At 39.1% G+C, this 15131-nt stretch overlaps 1 protein-coding gene across 3 annotated transcripts; it reads right to left on the reverse strand.

Moving 5' to 3' along the window:
• Positions 1 to 12976: 12976 nt before the first annotated feature.
• LOC122003755 (protein STRICTOSIDINE SYNTHASE-LIKE 10-like) lies at positions 12977 to 14694 on the reverse strand. Of its 3 annotated transcripts, none has more exons than XM_042558787.1 (3): positions 14248 to 14391; positions 13868 to 14131; positions 12977 to 13775 (listed from the first exon to the last, which is right to left on the reverse strand). In XM_042558787.1, exons 1-3 carry the CDS (start codon positions 14286 to 14288, stop codon positions 13145 to 13147), a joined length of 936 nt encoding a protein of 311 aa, XP_042414721.1. In that variant the 5' UTR covers positions 14289 to 14391; the 3' UTR covers positions 12977 to 13144. The 3 variants fall into 3 exon arrangements, with proteins under 3 accessions (XP_042414721.1, XP_042414719.1, XP_042414720.1); XM_042558785.1 differs by lacking the exon at positions 14248 to 14391 and adding an exon at positions 14400 to 14694 and having other exon boundaries at positions 12981 to 13775; XM_042558786.1 differs by lacking the exon at positions 14248 to 14391 and adding an exon at positions 14400 to 14693 and having other exon boundaries at positions 12983 to 13754.
• Positions 14695 to 15131: the final 437 nt, after the last annotated feature.

Here is a 15131-nt window from a genome sequence, read left to right on the forward strand (position 1 = left end):
AATTATATAGTCAAGATAAACTAATACCTAATTACACTACGACCTTCCAATGGTTTGTTCCTTTCCATCATGGTCGTGAGCTACTGTTTATAATTTATAAGGTACTGATAACATGATCTTCTGTGTGTGACACCACACACCATGTCATCTACAATATAAATTAATTGAACAACTACATTTATCATAAATGTAGACATTTGACCAATGTGATTCTTATTTCTAGATAAATGTTTATACCAAAAGCTAGGCTTTTAGTATACACTCCAACAATCTCCCACTTATACTAAAAGACTAAGCTGCTATATCTGCTGCCATATATCTGATTCCTAACCCTTCAACATGCCCATCAAAAGCTCTTGCCTTAAGGACCTCAGTGGAAGGATCAATAGGTCATCACCTGATGCAATCTAGGCGGCAACAACTTCTCCTCGTTTATACGATTTCTCGTATTGGGTGGTACTTGCGCTCTATTGTGTTTACTTGCCTTATAGACTTATGGTTTCTTCGAGTTTGCTACTGCACCAACATTATTACAATAAATTGTAATAATCTTTGGACAAACCAGAAATCATATCTAAGTCTATCTTGAGGTTATTGAGTCATACAGCTTTTATGGCTACCTCGAGGCTTTCCATATACTAAGCTTCTATGGTGGAGTCCAGAAAAACACCTATGCTTATCACTCTTCCATAGTTATGACTTTACCTCCTAAAATAAACACAAAACCCTGAGGTTGACTTATTATTGTCCCTATCCGATTGGAAGTCAAAATCCATGCAACCCAAATTAACTGCCTTGTAAGCTAGCATATAATCTCTAGTGCCTCTAAGGTACTTTAATATATGCTTTACTGCAGTCCAATGTCCTTGTCTAGGGTTACTTTGATATCTGCTAACTATGCCCTTGGCAAAACAGATTTCTGATCTCGTGCATAGCATACATTAGGCTTCCGACAGCCGAAGCATAAAGAACTGCCTTTATTTCCTTTATCTCCTTTGATGTCTACAGAGACATATCTTTAGATAAAGTTACTCCATCCTGAAAAGGTAAGAAACCTTTCTTGGAGTTTTGCATGCTTAAAACGAGCAAGGATTTTTCTGATATATGAAGCTTGGGATAAGTAAAATATTCTTTTCTTGCGATCACTTATTACTTTGATCTTAAGAATATATACATTCTCCCAAGTCCTTTATATCGAATTGTTTGAACAACCATACCCTTACTTCTGACAACATTTTGATATTGTTTCTAACTACCAAAAATGTTATCTACGTATAGTACAAAAAATACCACCACGCTTTCATCACACCTTTTGTATACACAAGACTTATCCGGTTACTAAATCCATAGATCTGGATCACTTTGATAAACCGGATGTTCCAAGACCTTGAAGCTTTACCTCAGTCCATAGACTGATTGAGCTTGCACACAAGATGCTCTTAGCACTTTGCAATGAACCCTTCTGGTTGCTTTATATGGATGCTTTCTTCAAGACTTCCATTAAGGAATGCTGTCTTGACATCCACTTGCCAAATAGATAAAAGAATCCGGATAGACTTAAGCATGGCTACCAGTGAAAAAAGTTTCCTTTTTCATCAAGCCTTGCTTTGAAGGTTTCAACCTTCCTGTCTATCCCTCTTTTTCTATTATAGACCTTTTACACCCAAAGGCTTTTACACCACTTGGTGGTTCTATAAGCTTCCAGATTTTATTAGAATACATATATTCTATTATTCATTACTCTTTGCCAAGATGCTGCATATTTATCTTGGAGTGCTTCGTCATATGTCCGGAGATCAGGTTTATGTCCTTCAGGGATCGAGTCCAAAAACTCTCCCAAAACATGAACCTATTTAGGTTGCCTAACAACCCTCCCACTATGACAAGACACTTTATGCAATTGTGTATCATTTGTGATACGTGTTGCAGTTTTCTTGTGGTATCTCATCTTGTACAGTTGGTACTAGGTTAGACATGTCCTTTATTATTTCCTTAAGAACAAATTTACTTATGAGCACGTGGTTCATTATATAGTCCTTTTCTAAAATCAGTCATTGATGCTAACAATGACCTTCTGATTTTAAGACTATAAACCTACTTTTGTTTATCTAGGATAACTTACAAACAAGTGAACTCCTATCCAACTTATCATTGTCTCTCTTTAACATATGTGTTGGATTACCCGAATCCGAATATGCTTCAAAATAGGTTTTCACCTATTCAGCAATTCTATATGAGTAGAGAGTTCTAACTTGGAAGGTACTATGTTCACTTTCGTTTTCAGAGTTTATCCTTAAAACAAATTTGGTAATTTTCTGAATAACTCATCATCTATCTAATTATTCCATAAGAGTCCTTTACCTTCTTTCTACTACACCATTCTGTTGGGGTGTACCAGATGCAGTTAGTTGGGATTGAAATCCAACTTCTGATAAGTGACTCCTAAAATCTCTCAAGAGGTACTTGCCACTACAATCTTCCATAGTGACTTTTTACTTTAACATTTCTCCGCATCAACCTTGTACTCTTTGAACTAATCAAAGTACTTAGTCTTGCGGTACATTAAGTAAATTTATTTGTATCTTGAATATTTGTCTATTAAATAGACAAAATATTCAATACTACCTCTTGTCTGGATAGTCATAGGATCACACAAATCAGAATGAACCGTTTTCAACATATCTTTGATTCCATGCCCCTTGGACTTAAAAGCTTCTTGGTTATTTTCCTTCCAAGTAAGACTCGTAGGTTGGAAAGATTTCCACTACCAATGAACCCAAAAGTTCATCAGCTACCAATGAATCCTACTCAAGTATAACCTAGCTTTAGATGCCAAAGATATAATTTGTTCATTTCTGAAGGTTGCTTTCTCTTAAAATTAGAAGATGTGTTACTAATTTCCATTTGTTGCATCGTGGGAGTTTATTGGATTATAAATTGTCAACCATCATACCAGAATAGATAATTTTCCTATTTTTCTTGATAACAACTTTGTTATCAAAATAGACATAATATCTATAATAGTTTAGAAACTGAAATCAGGTTCTTTCTAAACTTGGTACGTAAAGACAATTACTTAAAATCCATATTTTATTCTTATCAAAGGATAAACATCTCCCACTGCAACAGTTACCACTTTTACAGTAGTGCCCATGTGGACGGTGATTTACCTTTCATTTAGTTGTCGGGTTTCCTGGAACCCTGCAATGAATTGCAGACATGATTAATGGCATCTTGTATCTACACTCCAGGTTCTGGTAGATAACACCACTAGACATGTTTCAACTAATGAATTAAATACACCTAAATTGTTCTTAGTTCTAAGAAGACAGTCTACCTTAATGTCCAAGTCCTATTTCCAATCATTACAATTGGGACTACTAAGTCTATAGTATGACTACTAGGGATTGACAAACATCCTAAGAATCACAAAAACATTTGGTCAAGATCAACACCTTAAAATCTCCATGAATTTTGTATATACAAAATCGAAGAGGAGATTTTATTCATTAATTTTATTATCTCGTCAACTTTACTTTATGACGAATAAAATTAATAGTTGATCTATCTTTGATCAAATATTTGGTCAAAACTCTTTGAATTTAAAATAACATTGATTCCTCAAACAATATTATTTAAATTTACCAACACCTCAAACACCGTGAATTTTGCATGCCACGTTAGTGTGGACGTATACAAATTCAACATTTGTAAAAAGAGGGTTTTACCCATTAACTATCTTGTCAACGTATCTTTATGACAAATAAAATTATCTCAAATACCGTTAATTTTGTATGCCACGTTAGTGTGGACGTATACAAAATCAATCATTTGTAAGAGGGGTTTTAACCCTTTAATTTTATTATCTTGTCAACCTAGTTTTATGACAAATTAATAGTTGGTTTCATTTGGTCACACAAATAATAGCAGTGACTCCGAGGGGAGGATACCATTAGATTTGTCTCAGGGTATACCATTACTTGACACTAAGTCCATTAATAAGATTATGCCTTCCGTTGGGGAAGATCACACGCTCTTAATTAACTTCCTATAGTCATCCAAAAATGGAAGTCTGTTCTAGTGATCCACAAACAAGCTCATCCGTTATGGAGGAAGGCACTCAGAGCCAACGCGCAAGCTTGTTTGCATCACTTACAAACCAGTAATGGAGACCATGGAATTTATTTAAAAATCCCTCTCCCACTTAGTTATTTATAAACGAGGAATTTTAACTATGCTAGCCTACTAGTCATGTATACTAACATGCACACACAATATAAAAGCAATAAATAGAAAAATCTAATTTTCAACTATTATGGCTTTTATCTCTTGTTATCCTCCGTGTGTTGTCATCCCAAGCTGCTGTCATATTTGGCCACCGCCACCGGGTCTAGCTGTCGCATCCATCTTGCTCCTAGTTCCGTTGCGCCTCTGGTCCTCAGAAGGTTCCACGCTTTGCAAGATTCGATCCACGACATAAATAGAATTTTACATTTTGATCCTATATTCCATAAAAGGAATGTACATGTATCTAGATCAAAAATAAAATCCTAATAAAACTAAATACAGCTCCAGATTTTAATACAATCATGCACACACATATAAATTGCCCTTGACATGTCCAAGGGTCCAATCACACACATAATTAACTAAAAGTCATAATAGTTGGATCCTGATCCACAAAGTTAGCACATCCTACTATTATCCCGCCTAAATTATGTATGACATGTGCATAATTAAACTAAATACCAAATACACAGAGGCAAACCCTAGCTCTGATACCAATTGTTGGTTGCTACTCGGAAAACCTATAGGTTCCATTGTACAAAATTTTGTACAAAGGTCTGAACCTTTTCCTAGCTACCATGTGTTCTTTTAAATTAAATTTTGGATCGCTGCGGAACTTAACACGTTTGATCCAAAACTTAATCTATTTGTTCTTTTAGGTTTTGACTTGGATCTCCTGGGAACTTAACACGTTCGACCCAAGTCTCCTTAAGTTATTAATTCCATTAAATATTAATTTCCATAAAAGGTTCCCAATACTGGCGTGGCGAGGCACATGGCCTTCTTGGATATGGGAGCAACCACCACCGACTAGACAAAACCTTTAATAGAAAGCTAATATTTAATTTCCTAAAATAACTTTAGGTTAACCAAAGAGAACAATCAAATCACAAGGAAAAGAAAGAAACAAAAGAACACAACTTCGAAAAAACATATTCGAAATACTAGAATCGTAAGCCTCTTGTATTTGGTATTATTTCCATAAATAACTAGCATGATGCGGAAAGAAAAATTACTAGTTATACCTTTTAGAAAGACCTCTTGATCTTCTACCGTATTCCTCTTCTAACCTCGGACGTTGTGTGGGCAACGATCTACCGAGATGAGAAACCACCAACCACCTTCTTCTCCTCCAAGCAAGGTTCGGCCACAAAGGAAGAACTTTACCAAAGAAGAAAATCAAAATACTAACCAAGCTCCAAGAGATGCTAGCTTTCTCTCCTTCTTCTTCTTCTTCTCCAAGTAGTATCCGGCCACCACAAGAACTCCAAGAAAAATGAAGTATTCGGCCACCACAAGAGGAAGAGAAGGAGAGGGTAATGGCCGGCCACAACACCAAGGAGAAAAGGGAGAGAAAACAATAGAGGTTGTCTTGTGAAGGCACCCTCACCCCTTCTTTTATATTCCTTGGCCTAGGCAAATTAGGAAATTTAATTACAATAAAATTTCCTTAATTTCCTTGACATGATTTAATTGAGAAAAATTAAATAAAATTTCCCAATTTAATCTCTAATGGCCGGCCACTTCTAGAGGAAATAAATTAGACAAGTTTTAATCAACAAATTAAAACTTCCTAATTTGTTTCCGGAAATTTTAAAAATAAAATTTCTCTTTAAAAATCTCTTCATGGTTGATAAAGGAAATTTCTATAATTTTAATTTTATCAACATGTGGATAATTTTTAAAGAGAAAATAAAATAACTCATCAATCTACAAATAAGGAAAGAGATCTAATCTCTTTCTTTAATCTCTTGTAGATCTTTTACAAGAGAGATATTTTAATTTTAATTCTCTTTAAAAATTATTTCTTCCACATAATAAAAACTAAAATTAAAATCCCTTTTTAATTTAATTTGGCCGGCCCCACTAGCTTGGGTTCAAGCTAGGGCCGGCCACCCAATAATATACCTAGGCCGGCCCTAGCTTGGTTCCCAAGCTAGCTTGGCCGGCCCCTTATTGGTGGGTATAGAAGGTGGGTATAGGTGGGTATAGAACTCTATAAATAAGAGGCTACGATAGGGACCGAGAGGAGGAATTGGTTTTGGTCTCCCGATAAAATTAAGCATCCCGTGTTCGCCCCGAACACACAACTTAATTTTATCAATGATAATTCATTCCACTAGAGAACTATCATTGAACTACCGCACCAATCCCAAATTACATTTTTGGGCTCCTTCTTATTATGAGTGTGTTAGTCTCCCTGTGTTTAAGATATCGAATGTCCACTAATTAAGTGAGTTACTGACAACTCATTTAATTAATGTCTAAGTCCAAGAGTAGTACCACTCAACCTTATCGTCATGTCGGACTAAGTCCACTGCAGGTTTAACATGACAATCCTTATGAGCTCCTCTTGGGGACATTATCAACCTAGTATCTCTAGGACACAGTTTCCTTCTATAATCAACAACACACACTATAAGTGATACCATTTCCCAACTTATCGAGTTTATTGATTCAACGAACTAAATCTCACCCATTGATAAATTAAAGAAATAAATATCAAATATATGTGCTTGTTATTACATTAGGATTAAGAGCACACACTTCCATAATAACCAAGGTCTTTGTTTCTTTATAAAGTCAGTATAAAAGAAACGACCTCAAATGGTCCTACTCAATACACTCTGAGTGTACTAGTGTAATTATATAGTCAAGATAAACTAATACCTAATTACACTACGACCTTCCAATGGTTTGTTCCTTTCCATCATGGTCGTGAGCTACTGTTTATAATTTATAAGGTACTGATAACATGATCTTCTGTGTGTGACACCACACACCATGTCATCTACAATATAAATTAATTGAACAACTACATTTATCATAAATGTAGACATTTGACCAATGTGATTCTTATTTCTAGATAAATGTTTATACCAAAAGCTAGGCTTTTAGTATATACTCCAACAACATTGACAAGGTACTCCTACGGTTTGCCATGCAGAACTCCAAGAAGGGATTTCTGTCAATGTCACATGGCGTGAGTCTTTCGAAGACTCAAGGTCCCTCTTCTAGAGAGGAGAGAGACCGCATGGATCAGATCCCTTATGCCTCAGCCATAGGATCGATCATGTACGCCATGCTATGTACTCGACCTGATGTCTCGTATGACGAGCAGATACCAGTCAGATCCAGGTGAAAGTCACTGGATAGCAGTCAAGAATATTCTTAAGTGCTTAAGAAGGACTAAAGAATATTTCTTGATATATGGAGGCGATGATGAGCTAGTTGTAAAGGGTTACAGTGATGCTAGCTTCCAGACCGACCAGGATGACTATAGATCGCAGTCGGGGTTCGTATTTTGCATTAATGGTGGTGCTGTCAGCTGGAAGAGTTCGAAGCAGGATACAGTAGCTGATTCTACAACTGAAGCCGAGTACATTGCTGCATCAGAGGCAGCAAAGGAGGCAGTTTGGATCCGCAAGTTCATCACTAAACTTGGGGTGGTTCCTAACATTGCTGACCCCATTGACCTCTATTGTGACAACAATGGAGCTATAGCACAGGCGAAGGAACCTCGCTCACACCAGCGGACCAAACACATACTACGGCGCTTCCATCTCATTCGAGAGATCATCGAGAGAGCAGATGTGAAGATTTGCAGAGTACCTACAGAGGCTAACATCGCAGATCCCTTGACCAAGGCTTTGGCACAGAGGAAGCATGATGGTCACACTAGGTCATTTGGGCTTAGAGCCTACACTGATTGACACTAGTGATAGTGGGAGATTGTTAGCTAGAGCCCTAGAGCCAATCATTTGATGATTGTATTTTGGACCTATTGTATCATATTCTATATAAATAAAGGCATTTGGATTTTTGGTTATTATACTTACTTGTATTGGTGCCAAATAAACTAAGTATAATAATGTCCTTGAGTAGACGGTTCTCACCTATATCAATCGGTTAGTTGAACCGATAGTGAGATGATATAGGGAACACTACTCTTAATCATTCCTAGTCGAGTATTAGCATTCAGGGACAATGTTAATGCAATAAGACTAGCATGTAGGTCAACTCGATGACTTGATCTCACAAGTCATGGATATAGAAATATCAAGTTGACACATGGGTATGCATTAGAGAATGTATACTGAATGACCCGCTATGAGAAAGTATCATGGATTGTTATATGAGTGTCATATACTTTCTCATGTGACTATTAGTATGACTATTAGTCCTTAGACCTGAAGTCACCATGGTTCCCTACATAAGGAGTTATGTACTTTGGTTTCGTCAAACGTCACCCGTAACTGGGTGGACTATAAAGGCGATTACTGGGTATATAACGAATTATGTAGAGAGATGTGAGTGATGTAGATAGGATCTATCCCTCCCATATGACGGGAGCGACATCGGTATTCTTGATAGAGTTAGACCACGAAGTGCATGGCCATGCCCAAATGAGTCAACATGAGATGTTGAGCTCATTTGATCGAGTGAGTCTACTTGGAGTTCAAGATTTAGATTGATTAGAGGATGACACGGTCTATGCCTCACATTGATCAATCTAGATGTTTAGGATAGAAGGACAATGTCACATATTGTGAGGAGTCACAATTAGTTCTCACAAGGTGATGTTGGATCTCAACATTCTTGTAACTTGGGTAGCAATGATGTATTGCTAGATGCCGCTCATTGCTTATGTTTCTAAAGGAGTTTAGAAACATTGCTAACGTTACAAGAACCTATTGGGTCACACACAAAGAACAAGTGGATGGAGATTAGGTTCATATGATGAACCAATTGGATTAGGTTCATATGATGACCAATTGGATTCAGATTGATTTAAATTAGACTTATTGAGTTAGACTCAATTAGATTCAATTGTTGAATAAGTCTAATTTAAATTTGATTCATTAAGTCAATTTATATTAATGAATTGAGATTCATTAGATTGAAATTGGCTTGAATCAAAGATTGGATTTAACTCAACAAGGAAGACAAATTGGTCAATTTTGATTTGACCAAATGGGAAGTTGAGACATCAAGTTTGACTTGATGAATTGCCACTTCATGGAGGATGACTCATCCTACATTGCAGCCACATCATCTCCACCTCATGAGGTGTGCCACCTCATGGAGGTTACACCTCCCATTCCATTTAATGTGGCCGGCCACATTAAATGGGGAGGTTACAATGGTGTGGCCGACCACACTAATGCAAAAGGAGGTTTTGTTTTGTGGCAATTGATGTGTGTTAATGCTTGCTTCTTCTTCCTTGGGTCCTTGCTCCTCTTTGCTGTGGTTGCCGTGAGCTTTCATGGAGGGAGAAGGTGTGTGAGTTGTATTCCAAGAGAATAAAGAAAGTGAAGGTCACAAAGGAGGATACTACTAGTGAGTGTATAAGATTCCTTTTCACTTTCTCTCTTTTCTCTCTTTTAAATCCTACCCGAGAGCCCAAGAAGTGCTAGCACACTTGTGGTGCTCTCTTCTCCATCCTTGAGTGTTAGAGAATACCTCTTGTTCGTGTGGATATCACTAGAGAGTTGTCTACGTTGACAACTTCGAGATCCGGCGTACCGTTGGACGAGCGGGATTTGCGAGGGCACGCTTCGAAGGTAAAATGTTTTCCTTGATAGATCTACTGTAGATCGTAGTTTGAAACTCGTACTCGTATTTTCGAAATTTTTCTTCGCACGAGATCCAATGGCTAGGGTGATTCGGGGTTTCCGCGACGCGAAAACGTGGTTTTCGCGGCCCGAAAAACCAAACATATCCGATACGGGTGAGAGTATGAATTGCTGGGCAACCTTGGTGACAAAGCAAATCTACGAAAAATAGAACTTGAGTCCTATCAATCATTTACATCTCCTTCGACTAGACTTAAAGAGGAGACTAGTGATATAGGTTATAGCGAGCGGATCTCAAAAATGATGTGGTGGTTAAAGTCAAAGTAAGGTGGGGATCAAAGTTGGTATGGGGAGCACTTCTCATATGACTCTGTCAATCGCCTCGTGTCAAAACTCTCTAGGGTCCTGCCCGAGTGGTTACAAAGTAGGACACTCAAATAAAGTCAATCGGCTGTAAAGCCGGTCGGATATAAGGACTATAGTATTTTACTTTGGAAATTAGGAAATAATATACCCGATTAGTCAAGTAGCCGACGGAATGCAAGGGAACCTAGCCAGGTGAAAACTTAATTGAGCTCTAAGTGCTTAAGCCTTATAAAACTCTTAGTATGAAACTGGCCGAACAAAGGTAGGTCAAACATAAGGCCCTCTGTGTATGCTCGACCAACTAAAGACCGAGAGGGCTTAAGGACACTTGACCTTATAAGACTCTTAGTATAAGACCGACCGAACAAAGGTCGGTCAAACATAAGGCTCTTCGTATACGCCCGACTGGGTAAAGATCGGTGGGCTTAACGATACTTGGCTTTATAAGACTCTTAGTATAAGATTGACTAAACAAAGGTCGGTCGAACATAAGGCACTCCGTGTACACCCGGCCAGGTAAAGATCGGGCAAGCTTAAGGACATTTGGCCTTATAAGACTCTTAGTATAAGACTATCCGGACAAAAGCTGGTCAAACATAAGGCTCTCCGTTTACGCCTAGTTGGGTAAAGATCAGGCGGGCTTAATAAATACTTGGCCTCATAAAGTTCTTAGCATAAGGTCAACCGGATAGAGGCTGGATATCTGTGTATGCCAACCGGGCAAAGATCGGACGAGCTTAAAGACACTTATCCTTAGGAAATTATACATATCCACTCAGTCAGGCATAGGTATATAAGTTTAAGTTACCTAATGTCACAATATCCCTAAAAATAAAGCTCTAACATATATAATCTGTCATATGACTTCTTGAATGACGGTTTGGCATACTGTGGACACTATATTAGTTTCTGAACAAATCTCTACAGTATTTAACATATGACAGAGTAGATTGATACAATGGCAAGTAATACGGCTGACCTTGTGAATCGGCCAAGATACATTCAGCAGACAAAATCAGACAATATTTTAACAGCCTATCATAATTGTCGGGGAATATTTCTTTAGAACCTTCTTCTGAGGCTATCTTATGTGTCCCATGGGTGATTCATCTATAACGACATCCTCCTCCAATGACTTCAGAAAAGGTTTAAGTTATAAATGAGGTACATATGTGGATGCAAAAAAGATTCCTTGGAAGCTCTTTTAGGGACAACCTAACAAACTCTGACGCATGAAGCCACCTCATGATCACGGAGATTATGAAAGGTGGTATAAAAAGAGGGGGTCCTCTTATTTTGCAAGGTACGTAATTTTGACATCTGAGACCTTCATTCGCACATCCTCTACTGTTCTTCTTTGACTGGCTGAGAAATTGTACTGACTTGAGCATCGGAGGACTTTGCCGAGGACCTTTTCCCTGATTTTTTGTCACTAACGCTTCGTTGGATCGTCTGGTTGTGTACAGGATCGTTGAGGAGCTTCATCACAAATCAGAGAGTCAATTATTTGTCAACAAACCCTCCACTTGACTGAGCGCGTCATCTCCTCAACCTTCAGGCAAGATCAACACATTTAAGAGAGTTTATCCGCTTATATCAAATTTTGATATTTGACATAATGTTAGGTGATGATGCTTAGATTGGAGATGTAACTTTTTTTGTTATACCATGCTATCTTTTGTTTATACTTACCATATTTTTGTGTGCAATGATACATGTCACAATATCATTCAATACATAGTTGAATAGATCTTATCATGATAACCATTTATTTATTTTAATATATGGATTTGAGAATAATGTTGGTATAGTCAACACCAATAATCAAACTTATATTTTGATATTTGGCAGAGTTTAAAGTTAAACCAATGATCTACTCGTGATGGGAAAAAAGGAGGTCATTACACATCACTGGTTCACTGGCTGCTTGCGGTGGCAGTGAATACGACGACATGAGGGATGCTTGAACAAGGCAATGGTTGGTGAAGGCATCAGAAGGCAACGTCGTTGCTCTAAGAAGTGGCGACGAAGGTGATCTATTACCACTGTCACTCGCAGGCCCACATGGATCGAGTAACAACTGGTGTAGAGGGGCACGACTCTAGGCGTCGTATGTTGAGTGGATAGAAGCAGTGTCACCGATCTAGTGAGGGAGGGTGGATGCCATAGTCGAGGAGCATAGGATCGGTTGTGAAGGTAGAGCGATGATGTGAGGAAAGAGAAGATCAGAGCTTTAGCCAAAAATTAGTCAGAGATCACGTGAGGGAGAGGGGGATTCCTTGAGGGAGAGCAGGCTGGTGGTGAAGATCTGGCGAAGGAGGTGACAACTAAAACAACGCTAGCAGTAAGAGGCAGCATCAGTGGCAAGCGAAGGAGGTGGAGACTTGGCGAAAGCAATGTGAGGAAGGGGGAGATCATGAGAAAAAGGCCCATGGTAGAAGCCATGGGGCGATGGTTGGAGTAGGAGCAAGGAAAAAACTTTCCCCCTTAACGTGGTTTCCTCTTTCTCCCACATCAGTAACAATTGATTTGGTCAACTCTATTATGTTAGTTAGCCCTTGTTAGGTGATAAATTGGTTAGGTCGAATGTCTCAAGTAGGTCAATATGCTCGATTAGAATAGTTGATTTGCTTGGACCAATTGTATTATTGATTGTACACTATAAAAAATATTTTTTTTAATAAATTGAAAATAACAAAAGATATTCTTTTGTATCAAATAACAATATTTTCATCAGATATGACAATTAACTTGATGTTAGGCACAATAAATGGCGCGGTGTTTTGCAAAATATAAATAAATTGAAAAAAGAACACTATTTCCGATATCCCAGACAAATTTCACTGATAGATTCATGGAATCTCGACAATAGGCGCAATAAAGGAGAGAGAGAACATGATCTGAATCATCAAAATTCAAGCGGCAAGAGGGTATACTCCAGCAAAGGGCATGATAACCGAACCAAGCCAAAGGGTCCCATTCCTCTCCTCCACTTGGCTAATGAACCTCATCCTCCTATCTCCCACCCCTTCCAAGACCTCCAATACCTCCCCCTCCCCACTCACCCTCACTGCGCTGGCTGCTCCATTCCACCTGCCCACCATCTTAGACACCCTCTGCAGATCAACGCCAAGGCGCTGAGTCCCAAACTCCAGGATCAACCTCTGGATCCAGGCCACTGACAGTGCCCATGCAACGAACCGGCTCCTCCTCGAGTGCAGGGCCACCCAAAACCCGCCTCTCGGACTCCTCCTGATGTTATCTGGGAATCCAGGAAGCTCTGCTACAACTTCAATGTCCCCGCCATTTCTTGCACTAGAAGAATCAGCCGGCGGTTGTATCCAATACCTGAGCACTCTGCAGGTGGTGGTTTCCGCGAGGATGAGGAAGGTGCCGTCCTTGCTGAGTGCCACTCCGTTCGGGAACGACAAGCCATCTAGAACCACTCGCACTTCTTTAGTGACTAGATTGAAGCTCATCAACCTTCCAGTTTTGTCTCCGGAGATTACAGCTGACATGAACTCCCTGTCCCAACAACAAAACTTGCTAATCGCAATCAATTAATCTTCGATCAAGTGAACAGAAACGACAAATTCTTCTCGGATACAATCAAGTAATTCGATTAATTTGTTGTGTACCTCCTCTGGAATCGCTTGCTGCTGTCAGTAAAATAGACGACTCCAGTTCTTTCATCGACGTCCAAGCTGTTGGTGAAACGAAGCGAACGGCCTTGCGTCTCGGTTACCACCGGCGTTGCAAACTTGTCGCCAGCAGTGACCACCAACAAGCCATGGTATGCGTCTGCAACGTAGAGCTCCCCTTGCTTGCCAAAGTGCAGACCCAAGGGTCTTCCGCAAACATGCTCCCGTTTCGGGTCTTTGGATCCTTTGCACGTTTCCAATCTGTATAATGGTTTTGGAAACGAACGGGTTAGCTTTTTCCAAGTTTGCAAACGAATAATTTAGGTTAAGAGTCAGTAAAAGACATCGAAGAATTTAGCATCCCGGCTCGACGTTACCCGTTAATCGTACATATATAGTAAATGAATTTAGCAACCATCCATGATCCATCACAAGTCGTTTGAATAGATACTTCAAAAAAAAAAATCCAAAATTTTAGGTGGAAATGTAAAAAGAGAACCACGGAGAGAGATGGAGATTGAAACTTAACAATTCTTGCGAGGTTACAGAGGCGTAATCAATCCAGCCTTGTTCCACCCCCTGCCATTTCAGTATCCTGCCGTCCGATACACCCGTGTATGGCCCGTCACCTGTGATGTCGAACACGATGCTTTCAGGACCAATTGCACCGTCTTTGATCGGAAGCAGTCGAACCTTAGAAGAAGAAGAATAATCCGGAGAGAAGAAAAGTGAGAGAAGAGCGAAGGCGATCGCTGATAATACGAGGATAATTCTGACATACATTGCTGACCCTATGTTTTTCTCCTCCCATTCTTTGTTTTGGCTAAATTATATTGGTCTCGATGCTATTGATTGCCCAAAATGATTGATGGATTTTTGAGATTTCTTTCAGTTTGCCCCCTCCCTGTATTACTCGATTAGAGGACGCTATTTCTGAAGCCGGATCGGATGGCTCATGCTCAACCGGCGGATTAAATTTGAGAACACTAATTGATGATTGGGTGCGTTTCAACTACTAGGTGGGGGTCGGGTCACCACCTAGTAGTTCCAAGTAGTGAGAACACTAATTGATGATTTGAGAACACTAATTGCCAAGTACTTCCGCCTTCCTTCACGTAATTGGCACTACAAAAAAACAATAATTTAGGGACGAAAGTTTGGGACGAAAAATTTTCGTCCCAAAATCGCAACAATTTTGGCGACAAACACAAAATTTGATACAAATTAGAAACGAAATCTGCAACAAAATATTTTCGTCGCA

The sequence above is a fragment of the Zingiber officinale genome, chromosome 7B, assembly GCF_018446385.1.
Source record: "Zingiber officinale cultivar Zhangliang chromosome 7B, Zo_v1.1, whole genome shotgun sequence".
Lineage (NCBI taxonomy): Eukaryota > Viridiplantae > Streptophyta > Magnoliopsida > Zingiberales > Zingiberaceae > Zingiber > Zingiber officinale.